At 35.7% G+C, this 17,585-nt stretch overlaps 1 protein-coding gene across 6 annotated transcripts in view; it reads left to right on the top strand.

The window, feature by feature from the left end:
• Positions 1-17,585, top strand: part of ADAMTS6 (ADAM metallopeptidase with thrombospondin type 1 motif 6) — a 158,495-nt gene that overhangs the window by 108,051 nt on the left and 32,859 nt on the right. For 5 of the 6 annotated variants that reach the window (XM_080574665.1, XM_080574666.1, XM_080574664.1 and 2 more), the window contains 5 exons: positions 6,093-6,195; positions 7,299-7,432; positions 9,993-10,116; positions 11,358-11,438; positions 16,289-16,452. In XM_080574665.1, the coding sequence (XP_080430791.1) occupies positions 6,093-6,195; positions 7,299-7,432; positions 9,993-10,116; positions 11,358-11,438; positions 16,289-16,452 (606 nt within the window). The remainder of the gene's footprint in view (positions 1-6,092; positions 6,196-7,298; positions 7,433-9,992; positions 10,117-11,357; positions 11,439-16,288; positions 16,453-17,585) is intronic. The other variant, XM_080574667.1, reaches the window with a different exon arrangement.

Genomic DNA, 17,585 nt, shown 5'->3' with positions numbered 1-17,585 from the left:
GCCAGGCTATTTACAAATGCCATTCTTACAATTTGACTGTGAATAATTTTTTAAAATCTTTTTTCAGTGGGGTATGTTTTTTTCAGTGCATAAATGTACTATGACTTCCAGAAGTTTAAATTTACTGTTGTAATGGTTTTGACGATTGTAGTCCATTTCTTTTATAGTAATATTTAGGGTTCTAAATAGCTAAGAATTGCTGAGACTAGTAGATTTTGTTTCAAGATTTATTGCAGTCCTTAGTGCTTGACATTTTTAAAGGAATGGTATGTTTGATTAATGTAAGCAGTAAGAGCATGCAAATCTGTCGTTTTTATGAAAAATGTGTTGTTTGTACATCTTTTCTCTTGAATTTTTTGCAGTGTCAACATTCATTGCCCATCTGTAATTTTAGATGTAACACTCCCTAAAGCTCCTACTATTCATATACAACAAAAAAAACACACCCTCATTTTGACTTCATTTTTCTTTCAGTGAAGAGTTAGTTCTGTTGCCCTTTCTTTTGACCATTTTCATTCTTTGGAAACAGTGCACACACTCCTACTAGGCATATTTCTCATCAAAGACTTCCAAAGCCATATATGACTTCTTAATTCGAAAGGCATCTGCTAATGGAAACATTGAGATCAGCAGAAAAGAACATTAACTAATGAGTTCTGGGAACAAAAGGTGGTAGAAAGAACACATTCATCAGAAACATATTTTCTACCACCAACCACAGCACCTCTTACTTTAGTTGGAAACAAATATTTAGTTATTTATTTATATAAATTAGGAAATAAAAAACAAACCTATGAAATTGCAAGACACAATACCTTAGTTAAAGTAACTTGTTGTCTGGTTTAACATATATCTAGGATGTGAAACTTAATCTGATACACATGTAGGACTGTAAAAGGCTCCTTATTTTTAAAATACAGTAACATGTTTTGTTTACAGGTTTTGTAAATGGTTTATTTACGTAAAAGTATAAATGTATACATACCTTTAAAAGATTTAAGTTCTTCAACCTTTTCTCTTAGGCAAAGGACTCTTGTTGCTTCCTTCCTTTATGCATATATTCATTCACGGCTACTGTTCATTGCTTTCATAAATTTAATATTTTCAAGCCTATTATATATAAAATCTATCCATATGAGGAGTTACATCTTGGAACAGTATCTGAGTTTCAACTATCACCCTTCTGGCCTTTTGTTAATAGGAAGCCTAGTCAATTACTGAAGTCTGCCTGACTTCAAGTTCCAAGAAAAACAGATTTCTGTAAGATAAGATGTTTGGTGTTGCGTCAGTGTTCGTTCAGTGACTTGTTAACAATCGTTAAACTGTTCTTGCTTTGGTCTTAAAAAACTTTGATGTTCTTCTTAAAGTGGGTACTTTTTTGACTCAAAATTTTAAATGTTTCACCATCTTCTCAGAACCTTCTTCAGACCCGATTGTAAGTTCTTTTACATTTGTTAGATTCTTGTCTTATGAACTGCAGTCTCCTATAAGAATGTCTGGAAACACAAGCAGTCTGTAGTCCTGAAAAATTCCATGAAAAATGTGAAATATCTTACCCACTAAAGTGAAGCAGTTACTGCACAATTATTCTGGGTGAAGAGCACCTACGCAGAGAGATAGTGCCCAAAAGCTGAAATCTTGTAAATGTATATTGTAGCTTATCTTGCAGTAACCTGTTTGCATTACTATTCCTGTTATTTTGAATGCATTTCTTGAGGACATCATCTTTATTTTTACTTCCTCTCGGGTGGTAGTTACGTACTCAAAAATATAGGAAATAAAGTAATGCGATATAAATAAATTTAAGTGTAAATTGCATTTTTTTTCCTTCAGACTACAGAATGTTGTATATTTTGGGCTATCATTTGGTGACTGCAGTCTGCAAAATGGCAGCCCTTTTACTGAATCCACCTGAAAGCTGGACTCAACTAATGATTCAGAGCATTATAAGTAATGATTCAGATGAAGAGCAAGATCCTGAGATAAGGACACTTGTCAGTATTCACTGAGAAGACGTAGCAAAGGTCATCAAATCTGTCAATGGAATGATGGAATAGCATTTTTGCAGAGAAATACGCTGGGTTATAGAAAAGCTTTGATATCATTGATATATTATTTTTAAAAATTAATTTAACTGTACTTGAAATAAAGGAAGCCACAATTAAATCTGCAGGACTACCGAAACCAGACAGAATGTTAAGAAACCAGGAACATTGTCACACCCCTATCTGCAGTACTTTCTCTGATGGTTGAAATCTCCAGTTGCATTCTTACCCATTTTAAACTCATCATTTTAAGACAAGATTAACAACATCTAGTGGTACCAATATATGTTAGCTAAATTATATCCAGTGATGTCAGGTAGTAAAATAGTTAGAATTAGAAATGAGTGCTGTTGTCTTTGTGACCTGGTAATGCAGGTCTGAGTTGAAAGAGCCCTTATTTTAAAAGTAGGTAAGTCTGTGTAATAAAACCAGTTTTCCTACAAGCACAAAAGCAGGTTATGCAATAAAAAATACGCTGTTCAATATGAAAGCCTTTGACATCATTAGTCTTTTCAACAGTGATCTTTCTGTGAGTGACTCCCTTCAGGGATGACCTCATTTATTTAAATAAGATCTGGAGTGTGCCAGGTACGCCAAAAGCAGGCTAGAATATCTGTCTTGAAGACATTTTCAATCTTCTTTGTTATCACAGGTCATTGATAAGATGTCTCTAGTAGCTTTTTCTCCTGTTCTGTTACTGTTTCATTACCTGCAACCTAGAAGGAAAGTCATCCAAATTGATAACAGTTGCATTATTTGTTGCCTTGAGCTACTACAGTGATTTTAGGCTTTTTCAGACTTTTCTTTTTCTTTTTATAATGCTGTGCCTGAAATTCTTCCTGTGTAGAGGAATCGGGTATGAAACGACACAACGTGTCACTATCATATTTGTGTCATGGATATAAAGATAACAAAAGATACTTGGTAGTCCAGGCAAAGATGACCTATGAAGTATCATGAAAAGACAACTACTCCTGCAGTAACCTTCCTATTGTGTCTCTTAAGTAAAGTTGCAGTGATTATCTCCTTGAGTACCAGCAGTCATTCTACATCCCAGGTCCTTTTCTGCAAAGTTCCTTTCCAACTGGGAGGCCCCCAGCATGTTACCAGTGCATAAGGATATTCCTCCCTGTGTTCAGGACTTTGCATTTCTCTTTTGTTTAATTCTGTGATGTTTCTGTGGGTCCGTTTAACATCCTATTGAGGTGTCTCTGGATGCCATTGTGACCCTCAATTATTGTTAGCCACTTCTCCCAGTTCTCTGTCATCTGCAAACTTGCTGAGAGTGCACTCTTCTCCATCATCTGGATTATTAATGAAGATGATGATGCCTCAAAATATATCCAAGATTACCATTAAACAAGAGAACTAAGATTATATCTCAAAAATCAGATTATGAGAATGTTATTCAGAAAAAGGATTTCATGGTGTCTTTTGCAGGGGAGTTTAATTAACTTGGACACAGGTAAAATAGCAGCCATACAAATTGGTGTCTTAGCATGCTGGGTTAAAAATGGGCTAGACGACCGGGTCCAGAGAGTAGTGGTGAATTGAGTGAAATCCAGCTGGTCATCAGTGGTGTTCCTCAGGGGTTGGTGTTGGGGCCTATCCTCTTTAATATCTTTATTGATGATCTGGATGAGGGAATTGAGTGCACCCTCAGTAAGTTTGCAGATGACACCAAGTTGGGGGGGAAGTGTCAGTCTGCTGGAGGGTGGGAAGGCCCTGCAGAGGGACCTGGGCAGGATGGGTTGATGGGCAAAGGCCAATGGGATGAGGTTCAACGTGGCTAAGTGCTGGGTCCTGCACTTTGGCCACAACAACCCCATGCAGCGCTACAGGCTGGGGACAGAGTTGCTGGAAAGCTGTGCAGAGGAAAAGGATCTGGGAGTGCTGGTCAGTGCTTACCTGAACATGAGCCGGCAGTGTGCCCAGGTGCCCAAGAACGCCAATGGCATCCTGGCTTGTATCAGGAATAGCGTAGCCAGCATGACCTGGGAGGTGATCGTCCCCCTGTACTCAGCTCTGGTGAGGCCACACCTCGAGTAGTGTGTTCAGTTTTGGGCCCCTCACTACAGGAAGGACATCGAGGCCCTGGAGCATGTCCAGAGAAGGGCTACGAAGCTGGAGAAGGGCCTGGAACACAAGTCCTATGGGGAGCGGCTGAGGGAACTGCGGTTGTTTAGTCTGGAGAAGAGGAGGCTCAGGGGAGACCTCATTGCTCTCTGCAACTCCCTGAAAGGAAGGTGTGGGGAGCTGGGGGTCGACCTCTTCTCACAGATAACTAGTGATAGGACTAGAGGGAACGGCCACAGGAGGCTGAGGTTGGAAATTAGGAGACATTTCTTCTCAGAAGAAGTAGTCAGGCATTGGAATGGGTTGCCCAGGGAGGTGGTGGCGTCACTGTCCTTGGGGTTGTTTAAAAAAAAAGTTGGACATGGTGCTTAGGGACATTGGTGGTAGGGGGATGGTTGGTCCAGATGATCTTGGAGGTCTTTTCCAACCTTAACGATTCTATGATTGATCCTATGATTCTATGTGGGGCTGAAGAATAGGATGAATTGACCAGTATCAATGAGATTGGTCACAGCCTTTGAGGTATGTCAGGTTACTTCTTTCTGCTGCTTGGAGAATAAGATGCAAAGAGGCAAATACAATTGGTGTAACCAATTAAAAAATATTTTTTTCTTCTTATTTTATTTGCACACAGTTATTAGTATTGTGATCTGAATGACTTTAATTAAAGAAGCAGCAGTAACTTATTTTACCAGTAAATGCCTTATATTCAAAAATATATTTTTTAATTGGAAGGAGATAATGGAGTGATTTATACAGAAAATTTAAAATTGCAAGACTCTAGTATCCAGCATTTTCATTAAATTCAGAACTGGAAAAGAATGTATTTTCTGAATCATAGTGCAATAGGATGGCTATGGTAGGAACGTGATTCATGTGTACTGAGAATTATAATTATTATGTTAATATTTGCGTTGTTAAATAGATTTTTATCATGCATGTTTATACAGATCCTTTCACTTGAATGCATTTCAGATTCCTGAACCATGCTAACTGGCTTAGATATTTATAGGAAGACTAGTAAAACTGCCATGAAATGGACTCTTCTGTTGCTCATAAAATAGTAATATTTATTCACAACTCTCATTTCTGTCAAACAATCTCTTTTCTCTTTCAGTCTAAAAATGATTTTAATCTGTATTTCAAATACTTTGTCTGATGACACTTGCAATTGTAGCTGCTACTTAAACATTGATAGTAATGTTTAATGTGCTATCTGAATTCTGTGCATATTCAAAACTGTCATTTTTAACTTGCTGATGAAAAAATTGGGAAATAGCTAGGAATTCAGTTTCTCCGGAAATTCTTTCCTGAGATGAATTTCACTTACATCTATCATTACTCCAAGTAAGAAAGTTATTTTTCAGTTTTTTAACTAATAATGTGAAATAGTGAAAATTAAAATGTAAGCACTTTTTATGTCATTACACTTGGAGACTGCTTAGAATCAGAACTAAGCATATCTACCCTTTTTCTCAGCCTTAATTTAATCCTCTTGTCAAAGCTGCAAGTAAGAAATGGTGATAATAATCTGCAGCTCTTTAGAAAGTGTTTTAATTTCTTTATCGATGTCTTAAAAACATAGCTCAGTATAGCTGCTTATTACAGTACAACTAAGGTTAGAGCTCTTATCAAAATGGTTTTATTTTTTCATCTGTTTTTTATGTGTGTTTATAAGGAGGTAGCTAATGGATTGATTATGAATCATAATTTGACATGATTTTGATTGGTTTTATGGAAATATGAAACTGTTTTTGTTTAAAGTAGTTCAGTTACTTTGTTCCAGCTGAAGGTTGCAAAATAAATGTGTCAGTTATAAAGCAAGTGTTAGTATCAAAACCACAAGATAAAACAGGGAACCATCTCCTAGTGTCTTGGATGATTTTATTTGTAATACAGGTATTTTTATGTTGATATTCAGAAGAAATTAATCTTTTTTTTTTTTTTTTTTTTTTGTCTGCATGATTTTAGCCATGTCCTTCAGGAGCTCGTGATTTTCGAGAAAAACAATGTGCAGACTTTGACAATATGCCTTTCCGGGGAAAGTATTATAACTGGAAACCCTACACTGGAGGTAATGTGTAGCTTTTCAAAAATATTTTGTGAGTGAAATCTTCAAAACTGTTTAAATGTTATACAAAAAGTAGTGTGTGTAAATAGAAAAATTTTGATGAAGATAAGATGAGCTAAGTTTGGTAACCTTTTGTCAGTTATGAAAAATGTAACAGAAGAGCCATGACAATTCCTTTTTTTTTCTTTTAATATGGAAAGAGAGTGAGCATCATTGTAGGGACTCCACTTTAAAATAAGGAACCCTTTCCATCTGCAGTTGCGATGGTCTTAGAGAATGCATAGATGATCTATAAGTAACTTTGATGCTACAGTGACAAGTTTAGTATAAACATCTCAATAAAATTTTCATTAGTTAAGGTGAGAATACTGAGAAATGGAGAAAGAAAGAAAAGCATTCATAAAGTATCTAAGGCTACTTCAATAAGTTGAGTTATAAATAATTACGCTATGCAATAAAAGGATATTTTGAGGCAGGGAAGAGGATTTTAATTTCTTTTTCTCTGTATGACAGTTTAATCAAATTTAGTTGTTTCTGTCATTGTTCAATGTTTCTAACTCGCCTTTTGATTATTTTTTTTTCCTATTCTAAACCCTGAGTAAATCCATTTTCCCATTTGTGTTTTTATTTTTTATAGATTTTTTTTAAGATTAGAAGCCTAAAAGTGACCATTGTGATCACATGATCTGAGCTGTAGTGTATTTCAAGTAATAAGACTGAAGTGCTAATTGAAGTAGTCTGATCTTGTTTTTGAAATTTACTCTGACATACTTCTAACTCTACATTCTTTACTTATTCGTGTTTCTCAAATGGTGAAGTATCCTTTTTTTTAATTGTTCAATAATCATTCATGTTGTATTAACATAATAGAATCCTTATGTAGCCATCCAGCCTTGCCATATCTTACTATAAGAAATAATCCTCTTTGCAAAACAGAAGAGTCAAGTAGAAAAATCAATAAGAGAAAGCAAAATAAAGCATATATATTACGTGTCAGGTATGAGGTAATTTTATAAATTTCAGATTTGTTTATGCATACATATTCTTAACTAATTAATATTTTTTCAATAATTATGTTATTTTTTTCCTTTGGTTTTATTGTCCAGGTGGGGTTAAACCATGTGCATTAAACTGCTTGGCCGAAGGTTATAATTTTTACACTGAACGTGCTCCTGCAGTAATAGATGGGACTCAGTGCAATGCTGACTCACTGGATATCTGTATCAATGGAGAATGCAAGGTTACAAATGCTTTATAAAGTACTTACAGATTACTTTGTTTTGTCTGTTATATCCCACATTTAATTATGGTATTTGATGGTTACTTATGTGAAACAGGATTGTTGATAAAGTTCTTAATGAAAGAGTCAGAGACAAAGAGCTAAAAAAAGGTATCGTATAATCATAGAATTATGGAATGATTCGAGTTGGAAGGGACCTTTAAAGATCATCTAGTTCCAACCCTCCTGCTATGAGCAGGAACATTTTTTGCTAGACTGGGTTGACCAAAGCCCCATCCTACCTGACCTTGAATACTCCCAAGGAGGGGACTTTTTCAACTTCTTTGGCCAACCTGTTCCAGTGCCTCACCACCTTCATAGTGAAGGATTTCCTCCTTGTATCTAATCTAAATCTACCCTCTTCCAGTTTAAAGCCATTAGCCCTTGTCCTGTATCTACATGCCCTTTTATAAAGTCTTTATCCATCTTTCTTAGAAGCCCTTTTAAGTATTGAAGGGCTGCAATAAGGAGTCTTCAGAACCTTTTCTCCAGGCTAAACATTACCAGCTCTCTCAGCCTGTCTTGATAGGAGAAGTGCTCCAGCCCCTTGATCATCTTTGTGGCCCTCCTCTGGACTCCTTCTAGTAGGTCCATGTACTTTTTGTGCTGGGGGCCCCAGAGCTGAACGCATCACTTCAGGTGGGGTCTCATGAGGGCAGAGCAGATGGTGAGAATCACCTCCCTCCACTTGCTGGCTGCAATTCTTTTGATGCAGCCCTGGATTTAGTTGTTTTTCTGGGATGCAAGTGCGTACTGTCAGTTCAAGTCCAATTTTTCATTTGCCTGTACCGCAAGTTCTTCTCTGCATGGCTGCTCTCAATCCAATCTTAGCCCAGCCTGTAATCATGTTCGGGATTGTCCTGGCCCAGGTGGAGCACTTTGCACTTGGCCAAATAAGACAAATCATTTGAATTAGCTTCTCACGGACATTAAAGCAGATTAGAGTTCTTCATTTTGCCATCTTTTATCTTGCTTTGTGGTTTCTGTGTAAACTATCAGTGGAAAAAGCAACAGGAGATGAGCATATTCCTTGTACTATTCCACGGCCTGTTCCATCATTCCAATTCCTGGATTCCAATTCCAATTTCATTCCACTACTCTGGAAGAAAAACAGTAAATGTAAACATATTAATCTGTTTCTCCACAAATAGTTCATCCTGTTGGAAACAATTCTGCTGTTAATTAACTTGAAACAGAAATTTGTCACTGTCACTCTATGGAAGTATGTGTAAGTGGTAGTATTTGCCATTTACTAAAAATGTAGTTACCTTGTAAGGTTCTTATAAACTGCATTACATGAATTTGAAGAAAATTGGATGTCTGTGCCATATTTTTTGTTATATTCATCACACTGCTGCTTCAGTTTAGCAAAGCATTTAATTATGTACTTAAGTCTAAACATTTGAATAGTGTTGGTGACTGGTAAAAAATCATCTGATTTCGCTGAAACCACTAACATACCTAAAGCTTACTCAAGGCTTAAGTGGTTTGCTATACTGAATGCTGAAGATTAATGTTTATTGAATAATATGATGAGATTTACCATTAGTAATCTAAGCAAAAAAAGTACAAGAAATAACCCGTGGAATTCCGGTGTACTTCATAAATAAGAACATTCTAGTACTTTTGGGAAGTCTTTTAAAACTAATAACCAGACTAAAACTCAAGTCTGAGGGGGCTGTGTAATAAAAATCAGGCCCGTTTCATCTTGGTGAATTACAAAATTGAACTATAAGTGGTTAGAATAATACTGTTTTTTCAATTACTTGCAGTATTTTAACTTCTCTTCCAACCTATGTATTACCTGTTTGCAAGTTAAAACCAAGCTATGCAGCTGCCTCCTTTTTTATACAAATCCCAGAAAAAAATGCCAATGTCCAGCGTTCATTCTTGTTTTGTTTGGTTTGGTTTGGCTTTTGTTCTGTTTCTTAGGTATCTGACTGTATATATTTGCATTAGGTTTCTAAGAGTGATGAATAAATTAGTCAGATGCAGGTGGTCATTGTTCACTGTACATAGATTTCTCAAGTAGATAAGTAGTTTATAAGGCTGTAAATTCCTTTGTAAATAATATTTATGCTACATAAATATTTAAGAAAATTACAGCTAATGTTTCCCTAAAAGCGATGGAGATTTAACACAATTAGCCCTTGTAATATTAAAGAAAAAGGTCACTAATCATTTATTAATAATTGTAATAATTACACTGTTTGTAAATTGCTGTGAGATCCCCACCTGAAAGTCACAGTAGAAATAGAAAATATTTATTAATCATGATTTAATACTAAGCCAAAATCTGTTTTCAGTAAGCCAAAGTTTGTTTTTAGTAAGCCAAAATTTTGTTTTGATTTTTGATTTTCTTCACTTGTAAGTGAAAACTCATTTAATAGTAGCAGGTATTGAAAACAGAATAGATAAAAAGAAGATTTGAATATCTTACACTTGAGTGAAACACTTCAACAATCTATGAAGATAAAGGTGTAAGAAAACTGTTAAAATATTTTTTCTTTTCTTCTCTTAGCATGTGGGTTGTGATAATATTTTGGGGTCTGATGCTAAGGAAGATAGATGCCGTGTTTGTGGAGGAGATGGGAGTACATGTGAAGCAATTGAAGGTTTCTTCAATGATTCATTGCCCAGAGGAGGTATGCACATACAAGTCCATTCTGTTGTATTTATGTGGCTGTTAAACAAGTAACAGTGTTCCAACTGATTTCCAGCATTGCATTGCTGGCAGTCATACACTGGGACTACTTTCTTTTGCCTAGTTGTTTCCTTTTCCTATGTTAGCTTGGATTTCTATAAAACAGTCATATATTTTGTTACTGAATACTTAGTTCTTATGATGTTAAATGCACTTAAGGAGAAGTGGGTGTTCTTTTTTTTTTTTTAGTGTAATCTGATATTTATAATCATGTATATGACTATACATGACATTTTAAAATAGAAAGGATCCAGAAGAGTCTTTTATGCTCATGTTACTAAAAAAATAAATGTGTATGGAAATATATAAGGGTAATTAGTTGAAAACTTAGCTCAGAAGAGACAATACTAGTGTTGCAGTGATTCTCCATGTTACTGCATCTGCTCCGTCTAATTAAATCTATTGCAACTAATATTGCATGTGGTCCTGGATGTAAGAAAACGATTGATGCACTGGAGTTAGTTCAGCTCAGTGAGGGGGCCACTAAGATTAGTGGGTGCTGGAGCACTTACTGCTCTGTGAGTAGAGGTTGAGGGAACTGGGCTTATTTAGCCTGGAAGAAAGAAGACTTGTGGGGGCAGGATACCACCCTTCCAAAACCTATGAGGATGTTATGGTGAAAACAGAGCCAGGCTGTTCACAGTGGTGGACGTGTGGTGGGAGGAGCAGAGACTATGTCTATAAATTAAAACAGGACAGGTGCTGAGCCAATGGAAGGAAAAACATTTTCCCAGGAGTGGATCAGGTTGCCCAGAAGGGTTGTACAGTTTCCAGCTTTGGAGTTTCTTATAACACAATACAACTATAAGGTGTTGTCAAACCTGGTCTTACCTCCTAGCTAGTAGTAAGAAGTTGGTCTAAACGAATGTCTTGAGATCCTTTCCAACCTGAATTATTCTATGATCTTACGGTCATTTTATATATTAGTTACTTGTAATATACTGTTGAAAACTTTATTATCATTTACAAAAATGAATTTCTGAATTAACATTAAACTCTTTCTACCACATTCAAATGTCTGAACTTTAAAGACATTTCTTTGTATGACATGAACGAAAATATTCAAATACACTTGAATTCCATACTTCTTACTGTTTTTTAGTTGTAAATAATTTATTAGTGGCTAGTTTCATGACTAATACTGTTTAAGATAACAAGAAAAAGGTTATCTTTCTTTTACAGGCTATATGGAAGTGATTCAAATTCCAAGAGGTTCTGTGCACATTGAAATAAGAGAAGTGGCAATGTCAAAGAACTACATTGGTAAGAGCATGGTTTAAATAGCAGACTGTTATTAAGTTAGATTTTCTGATGTGATTTAGGGATACATATTTCTGATTTGACCAAACCATACACATAGTAGAAGCAGCAGAGGGGATAGTAGTTGTTAATCTTAATCTGTGGTCAGACAGTCACAGCAGTTGGTTAGGATGTATTCTCCTGAGTGGAGCTAATGGAATGCATCATGTGATTCCTCCTTGTATGCAGTGCAAAATCAGGTCAGTTTTACTGTAGTTATGGAGTCAGACTTGGAGCTAGAGTGGGTGAGGAACACTCAAGTGATCTACTGTCCCTCTCTGAGGTAATGTCTTACACCTGAGGAAATTTCTGACCTTAGGGAACCATACGGTTTTAAAACATCATTTTTTGCTTGGAATGATCATTCAACAACAGTCATGGTTGCTTAAATATAACAATAGTGCCTCCTTATCTTAAGGCAGTTGAATGTAATAATTCCACAGAGTTTCTGTGTTGCTGTTTTGTAGGGACTTGATGCTATTCCTGTTTTATAGATAAGGGAAAATGGGGTGCAGAAAAACTATGGGCTTTATTGAGATCATTCAGGAAGCCTGTGGTAAAACACAGAATTGAATTCAAATGCCCAGATTATCCCTTGTTTCCTTTAAGATTGTGTTAAATTTGCTTTTCAGTTTTTAAATATTGGTATGTACAGCTCTAGCTTTATCAAACTCAAAAAGAGCATGCATTTCTGAAAGCTTCTGTATTCTGATTTGCATAGCATTTGTTCACAGTAGTGCACAGAGCTGATCAGTGTGCTACAGGAAACTAACAGATAAACAGAAGCTGTTAACCTGTTTAGGCATAATGACAACTGATTAGGCTATTTTTTCAGTCTGTTCTGCATGTAATTAGTATATAGAATAGCAATGTGTTGGAAAGGACTATAATGCATATGAGTAGGAAGGACAATAACTTCCCTAGACACATTAATTGGTAAACTGATTGTATTGATGATAATGGTACCTTTTACTGTTGGATGCTTTTTCCTTTCTTTTCGCCTGACCCTACAATCATTTAATTCGGCAGATTTTCAGTCTCCCTTCATTCTGCGGGGATAGTAACATCCACTACTCCAGCAGTAAAGAGTGCTTGTTATTCTTGCAGCATCACACTCCCCCATGTCAAAATATGCGAGTAACATTGATCAAATATCCTACATTGACATTTGAGACAGAGGTTGTGGTGGAAGAGAGGCATACAGTGCACGCTAATGTGGTTGCTTTATGCTAAGAACCATATTGTCAAAAGAACGTTTTGTTAACATGGACATTTATGCTAATGTTAATGTCATATTTAGTACACAGATCCCATTAAGATACTTGTGTTTCTGATTCCATGGGTAGCTGAAAATAAATACAGGAGTTAGATAGAATAAAGCAGATACTCATAGTTAGTTACTACCATTACGTTTGTTATAAATTTTGCTTATAAATCAGAGGAATGTGATCTGGAACAGTATTTAGGTCAGTACCATCAGCACCAAATGAATGAAAAAAGTGCCAATTTTTTAGCTTCAATAAAAAAATATAGGCAACTTTTTTGATATTTAATTTGGCCACAGATCTAAAAATGTAAAGTGGTACATAACTGTTTTTTCAGTCTGCTTCTCACAATTTCAAGGAGGTTCCTGATTTTCAGGCCCTCTCCTCAGTACCTTACTACATGCCACAGAAGTCCTTGCTAATACCAGGGGGATTCCTTTCCTTTACGAGTTCCTATGTTCACAACTTTGAAAGGAACCATTATATCCTATTGTAAGATACGAAGTTGCAAGGACTATTTCCTTTTTTTTGTTGAAATGTTTTGTACCATGAATGGGAACCAGATCACTGTTCGAGGATCACCAGTTTTTGGGGAAAGGAATGCTTATAATTTGTTTGCTCCCTAAAAAGAATTATGCAAGCAAGATGGCAGTTAAAAAAGAGTTTATTATGTTAAAATGCATACTTCTAGAGTATTGTTTTATAGATGCTTCTTTAGTGGCAGTGTCAACTTCACAACTCCTTCCCTATCTTTATGGAGTTCCCCTCTGTTGTTCAGGACAGCTGTTTTGTGGTCACACCATGAACCAGATTAGAGAACTGATTCAGCTGAAAATAACCATTTACACATATTATTATGTTTTGGTTTATGTGTACTGCTGCCAAAAATGTGACCACAGTCTAAGAAATCAATTTCTCCATTTGGAAATATACAAAAAAGAAAGAAAGAAAAAAAAAAACTCTCTCATACTGTTTTCAATGTTTCCTCTGTTCTTTTCAGTTAGTAGGGTCTCAAACTAACTTGCAGCAAACATCCCACACTTCCCTGAACTAAAATGCAGTTCTTTTGCAAACCCTGGCCTCAAATTTAGGAAGCAGTTAGATATTTGGCAATCTCAAGTAGCTCAGTCAGCACCTGTCCTCCCTGCCCCCCATCTCGGGCTGATAATTTCTGCACCAGTATCACTCCTAGTGTTGTGGCAACAAAAACACATGTTACTGCAGCTGCATAAATAATATATATTTTTTTAAATGATCTGACCAAAAATAATCCAACAACAAAATTGCCTGTTTCCAGAGCTGCTGAAAAAATATATGTTTAGGAATGCTGTTATCTTACCTTAATTGGATTGATCTGAGCTGACATCTTTGCTTATATTCCCCCTATGCAACAGAATGTTGTGTGCTAATTTCCTGTGGGCTTCCTGCATTCTCAAGTTCTAACAAATGATTTAATTAGTATATTAATTTGTTCCTTCTGTCTCATATGCTAATAATTATGTCAGTGCTTCATCATAGTCATGTAATTATATTATTGGAATGCTATTCACAGCTGTGTTCATCACCTGTACATAACAATGCATATTAAGCAAATCTGTTCACAGAATGCAAACACATTTTTCTTTTGCAGGCAGGTAAAAAAAAATGTGTATAGCATACACACAGTTGATAGTACAAGCACAGAATTTCAGAAAGATTAATTATATAAACATCGTGTATGAGAATATTTTTACCCCTTTGCTCACTTAAAAGTTTTATTAGAAGTTTTGGCTCTATGGAAATATGACCACTAATAAAAGACCGATGTTCACGTGTTAGCATAGTTATGTATTGTGATAGGATGAAGTATAATGGTTTTAAACTAAAAAAGGGTAGATTAAGATTAGATATAAGGAAGAAGTTCTTTACTGTGAATGTGGTGAGGCACTGGCACAGGCTTCCCAGAGAAGCTGTGGATGCCCCATCCCTGGAGGTGTCCCTGCCTTTGGAAGGGGGGTTGGAACTAGGTGATCCTCAAGATCCCTTCCAACCCAAATTATTCTATGATTTTTTATTTCATATACCTGCTTAAAATAGATAAATAGTGGGAGTACTGTTCCTTTCTTTTAGTATGTTACTGCCTGCAATTTGTCTTGTTTCCTTATGCACGTTTTTTATTCTCTGCTTCTTGTACTACAAAAGCCATATAGACAATAGAGAATCTGAACTACTTTGAGAATTTAAAATAAATGAATGTGTGAAAGCTAGTTTCTTCGCTCGAAACACATACATGTTTCCAGATTAAATCCAGGGAAGTTAATGGAGTAAGATTTTGCTATGGAAAGGCATTCATCTTCAGACTTTATGGTGGTGAATGGAAATGGTTACTAATCCCTGCTGAATAAGGCCGTCACCAACATAATGTTGCTTCCTCACCAGCTCCTGTTCATATGAATGCTCTCTGGATCTATTCTAGAAAACTTGAGCATCATTCAGATTTTTTTCCTAACTGTTCAAGGTAAAACCTCTGTCTACACAGATGTAGTTGAGAATAAAACTTCATCATAAGTTGTCTTCTCCTTATGGTTGTGCCATGAGTTTGTAAAAATCTGGTAAAGCCAGTGTGTGTTTTGTCTCAAAAACCAACACTGTTTGATTGTGTATTTCCAGCCATGATTTTGCGTTTAAGAGCATGCTTTATGTAAAGTAAATATGAATGATGAATAACTCAGTGATCGTCATCATTATCTCATCCAGAAGGCAATATCTAGTTAACAGAATATTCACCTTAAGATACAATGTCAGTTTCATATTTAGAAGTTTAATCTCATAAAATATCAAACATTAGTCCCTGAATAATATATGCTTGTCCAGCCTAATTGGTCAGTTAGATTAAGTAAGTAAGGATTAAGAAATCTGTTTGTTATCTACAGTACTTACATGGTTTAAGGCTGTAAATTAATAATAATAAAAATATCTTGGCAGATGAAATAGCTAGTACTTGTTTTTGTAGTAGAAATGCCTTGGATTTATGCTTTAGGAAGGAAAAAAGAAAATGGGCAGAGACAACAAAGTAAGCTGATTAGGACCATACTTCAAACTCAATCTTTTTCTTTTTTCTCTCTGCAAGTTACGTGATACCTTTCTTATGCCCGAACATACAAAATCTTAATTATTAATTATAATCTTAATTAATCTTAAATTAGATTGGTAATTGATTATACATTTGAGACCTACATATGTCTTAAGTAGAACAGCATACTGCAGGTGGGCTTAGTTTTAAAGTTGAAGATATATTTCAGGTTGCATGAGGCACTGTTTTTTTCAATATAGCATCTGCATGTTGAAATCTTCAAAGTATACCTGCACATTAAAGTTCATGATAGAGACAGTATTTTCAAACTGTATGAGGGATATTTTAACCAAGGCTAAAGAAGAACATTTGTTGAAAAAACAATGATAGAGAGCTGAAACTCACATACTTCTAACAGAGTAGTAGTTTAATTTGTAATGGCTTCTCCATTGTAAATGCTGCTTCCAATTTTTAGGTGGCTTGTATTTTTTTTTAAGCTTTAAAATCTGAAGAGGATGACTACTATATTAATGGTGCCTGGACTATTGACTGGCCAAGAAAGTTTGATGTTGCTGGAACAGCTTTCCATTACAAGAGGCCAACAGATGAACCAGAGTCTTTGGAAGCACTAGGCCCTACTTCAGAAAATCTCATAGTCATGGTAAAGTTACAATTAATATATTTCTGAAATCTGAAATACGTTTTTATGTTCTGAGGAAACATAAGACCATGAATAAAATCAGAATAGGTCACAGGCCATGCTGGGACTTTTTGCATTTGTATTTTAATTCAGTTTTCCTCTCTTTTAAAACTGACGGGTGACGGGTAGATACTGTGGTGGAAAAGGGGTAAAGTTAGAAGAACCCTGGGAAACATCACAGAAAATGCCCCATCTGTATTAATTGTGCTTCAGAATAGTAGTAGCAAAAATTGTAAATTAAATATATTTTCTATTTCTGTGTATTTCTGGTACATGGAATTGTTAAGATATAGCATACAATAATTGCATCAGACTCTGACTGTGATGTTTAATATGTACACAGCAGCATTTTTTTTCCTTACAGGTCTGTAGTTGTCAGTGGTTTTAATCATGGCCTTAGTATTACTATTTGACCTGCGTTAAAGTATATTTTGAGATAAATTGCTCTGAATGGATGGTATAAAATATTTGAATGTAACAGAAGAAAATATGACCAGGGTGCTGGTAGCCTGTCTCTGACAGTAGTCAGTAGTAAGCCTACTATATTGCTCTGTTGTGTTGAGGAAGAGTATAAGACTAAGGTGAAACTTGCTCAGTATATTCTATCAGCTACCAGTTTTGCAGTTCAGGGATTGCTTGAGCCAGACAGGATGTTTTTCTGTATAGAATGATTGTTGCCTCGATGCTTACATTTTAGTCAATGTTCTTAAGTGTTTGAATCCTGTTTGTTGTTGTTGTTGTTTGTTTGTTTCTTTTGTTTGTTTTACTTTAGCTGTGGATAAACTGGAGAGTTCATATAGAATGAGTTTCATAAAGATTATAGTGCCTTTTCTCATTTGGTCAGTCTCAGTGAGTTTTCAACTGAATCTCTTTTGTCTAATAGTTAGGTAAATATACTTTTACAAAATATAATAGAACGTAGAAGGAGTTGAGAAATAGCTCTTAGATATGTCAGATGCTGCATCTGACACAAAAAAAGTTTGGTAGATAATCAGACACTAATGTTCAGCAGGTGGTATGTGGAAGTGCACTGCAGTTCAACAGTCATGGTAGATAAAGCACATGGTGATTGTTGCACTTCCATCTATATCACC

This window comes from Anser brachyrhynchus (assembly GCF_964034855.1).
Source record: "Anser brachyrhynchus genome assembly, chromosome: Z".
NCBI lineage: Eukaryota > Metazoa > Chordata > Aves > Anseriformes > Anatidae > Anser > Anser brachyrhynchus.
The sequence above is the reverse complement of the archived record's forward strand: the minus strand, read 5'-3'. Positions and strand labels throughout refer to the sequence as shown.